Source organism: Sinocyclocheilus anshuiensis, unplaced genomic scaffold (assembly GCF_001515605.1).
Source record: "Sinocyclocheilus anshuiensis isolate Anshui unplaced genomic scaffold, SAMN03320099.WGS_v1.1 scaffold894, whole genome shotgun sequence".
Taxonomy (NCBI): Eukaryota; Metazoa; Chordata; class Actinopteri; order Cypriniformes; family Cyprinidae; genus Sinocyclocheilus; species Sinocyclocheilus anshuiensis.
Genome location: NW_015536505.1, coordinates 361,282 through 364,531, shown reverse-complemented (window position 1 = coordinate 364,531; position 3,250 = coordinate 361,282). Strand labels below are relative to the sequence as shown.

The following is a 3,250-nucleotide window of genomic DNA, read 5'->3' as shown; positions in this document are numbered from 1 at the left end:
TACCAGTCATATGTTGGCCTTTGGAAGAAGCTAAATCTATCCATACACAGTTCATCGTCACAGCCCTGTCCACAACAGCCAACATTTCCAGCTAAAACATAGCAGTTAAATCTTGAATTTAACTCAAATTTGACTTACATTCACAGCAGAGAGGAATTAAACAACCTCTGAGTTCAGCTTATATAGTGTACCCAAAAAGAATTTGGACTCTTGAGCCACTATTAAAATTTATAAATGGCTTTGCATTAGCCCATAATAACAAAACAAAGGGCATTTAATGTACAGAAATATATTGAAAACACATTTTTAGTCCAGTTTATTAGGTTTTTCAAAATATTAAGTAGTAGTAATACACTACTGTTCAAATGTTTGGGGTCTGTAAAATATTTTTTTCCAATGTTTTCGAAAGAAGTCTCTTATGCTCACAAAGTCTGCATTTATTTGCTCAAAAATACAGTAAAAACAGAAATTGTGTAAAATATTGTTATAATTTCAAATAACTATTTTCTATTTTACTGTATTTTAAAATGTAATTATTCCTGTGATGACGTTTTTATCAGCAATCATCACTCCAGTCATCAGTGTCACATGATCCTTCAGAAATCATAATAATATTCTGATTTGGTGATTAAAGAAACTTATCTTATTATTTCTTATCAATATTGAAAACAGTTTTTGCTGCTTAATATTTTTGTGAGAAAACAGATTTTCTTTAGGATTCTTGAATGAAAATTCAAACGAATATTGATTTGAAATGTAGTTTTTTGTAACAATGCTACAGTCTTAACTGTCACTTTTGATCAGTTTACTTGTTGCTGAATAAAAATATTAATAAAAAAAAAAGATTAAAAGTCTATTTATAGTGTTATTCGAAATGAAGACAAAAACTGTGGAACATGTTCATGTATTAATATGATGAACTACACTGTTTTTATTGGCAGATGTCACGACACTTAGCTTAATATTTTGTATCCAATGCAATGGAATTCACACATTTTTAAATGTGACTTCAGTGTTCAAATACTTTTTGGTGCAACTGTATCTTTAAAACTAAGTTTTATGATTACAGACACTAATTTGTTTGCTCATTTAAAACGATATTAATGGGATAGTTCATCCATAAATGTACTCACCCTCATGTCGATCCAAACCTGTATGAGTTTCTTTCTTATGTTGAGCATAAAATAAGATATTTTGAAGAATGCTGGTAATCAAACAGTTGATGGTCCCCATTGACTTCCATAGTATTTCCATAGTATTCAACAACTTTGGTTGTTCAAAGTTTGGTTTGGTTCTTCAAAATTCTTTAAAATATCTTCTTTTGTGTTCAACATAAGAAAGAAACGTATACAGGTTTGAAACGACATGAGGATGAGTAAACGATGACAACATTTTCATTTTGGGGTGAACTATTCCTTTAACTCGACCGCAACCAGATCTCTTAGAAAGCAGTCTTTACATGTGTGTCGACGAGCTTGTTTCATGATATGCCATTTCAGCACACCAGCATATTTCTACTGGCATCGACGTTGGGATTAATATCCTGTTGTCATTCATAGTCTCTTGTGACATTTGGAGAGAGCCACAGTAGTTCAATCCAACCCAGTTTAGCCCAGGTTATGAAAAGCTCGTTCTGTCATTGGCGGCAGGCATACCTGTCTGACAACTCGGCAAAATGTTTGCCTGTGTATCCGCTATAAATAGATGTCCTTCCATCTTTTACCAACTGTAAAGTGGCTCATTTTAACAGTTGCTCTTCTCCGTAATGTGCTAGTGCACTTCCAGCCCCATGTATTCTGCGTTTTCTGCAGCCGGTAAGTGGCCATTGGTTTTGAGCTCCAGGGGGCAGAAGTCCTGCTGGTAGTCAGGGTTGTCCATGCTGCTCTGGGGGTTGAAGCCCTGAACGCTGAAGAATGGCTGGCTGGAGAGGAGCTGCATGTGGGACATGTTCAGATACTCGGGTGGGGCGGCAGCAGCGGGGCTCTTAAAGCAGTTCAGGTATTCTTCCTCAGTTTCGTCCAGCGCTGATGAAGAGTGCGGAAGTGTGCGAGGGGGTCCAGGGTGTTGGTATATTGGGTTGGTCATGCTGGACATCAATGATTCATTCTGGTTGATATATTCTGGGAAAGAGGACAATATGGGGTTAAATAAACAATTTATTCCATCAATTATTTTAATTAGCAGTTCATTAAGATGTACTAACTCTACATACAAAAATATCCTGATGGTGTTAGCATCTATTAAAGTTACTGGCACCTAAAATCATTTAATTTCCCTCATGAGATTCCAAACCTATGCAGGCCCTTAAGGGACTTGGTGATGAATAAGAATGAGATCGAAGTCTCTTGCAAAACCTTTACGATCCCCCAAGAAACTTTGTGTGTGCATGCAAAAGTTTTGTAAGTGCCTGAAAACTTTATGTTCGCTTGAGAAAAATTGGCCGAGAAACTTTGAGTTTGCATGTAAAACCTTTGCCATCCCCACCCAAGAAATATTGTTTTTCCTCTCATCTCATATATATTTTTTTCCATCACCATATTCCTTTAGGGGCTCCAGACAACCTTGTATGACTTCATTATATATTTTGAAAAACGTAACTGTTCACAGTGGGCAAGATTTTAATATTCTGAGATTTCAAAGCTAAATTTGAAGTGTTTTTAGTAAAAAGACTTAAAGTACGGGCTGTTCCTAATGCAAAAACCTAGACCCCACAAGTAGTGTGCACTTACTAGCCTGTCAGCCCCTGATGATTTTGTTTTATGTAAAAAAGCTGCGTGAAAATTTGTACCATTCCAACCTGGAGCGGGCTGGAAGTCTCCCTCGTGGAAGCGTTCTGTCGGGTCTGGGATGTAACGCAGAACCAAGCTGTTCTCCCTTCCTGGGAAACCATTCTGAGAGAAAGTAAAAGCTTATTAAAGCAAGTGTCATCATAGTTAAACCAGTTAAATTAACAATAGGTGACTGTCTAGAAGATTACAAAAGCACAGCTGGGTACAGCTGCCTAACAAGTAGAACTTTGTCTTACATTTCATTTTTATATTGTAGGCGTTTCTTCAACTATGCAAACTTTTATTAACCTGGGGTTTTCACCCAAAATATGAAAATACATCATAAAAAATATTATTTAATATTATTAACATAGTTAAACACTATGTAACTATTTATTAAAGAAACAATAAATAAATAAATAATGACAACAACTTTTAAAATGTAATTTGCACTTCTGTCTGGTTCCAGTACATTTGTTCAG

General features: G+C 35.8%; 1 protein-coding gene across 4 annotated transcripts in view; it reads right to left on the bottom strand.

Annotated features, from left to right (window-relative positions):
- Positions 1–1,363: 1,363 nt before the first annotated feature.
- LOC107691124 (epidermal growth factor receptor-like) overlaps positions 1,364–3,250 on the bottom strand; it is a 69,046-nt gene continuing 67,159 nt past the window's right edge. For 2 of the 4 annotated variants that reach the window (XM_016489605.1, XM_016489613.1), the window contains exons 27-28: positions 2,789–2,891; positions 1,364–2,120 (exon numbers count right to left, since the gene is read on the bottom strand). In XM_016489605.1, the coding sequence (XP_016345091.1) occupies positions 1,771–2,120; positions 2,789–2,891 (453 nt within the window). In that variant the 3' untranslated portion in view covers positions 1,364–1,770. The remainder of the gene's footprint in view (positions 2,121–2,788; positions 2,892–3,250) is intronic. The other 2 variants (XM_016489622.1, XM_016489627.1) reach the window with 1 other exon arrangement.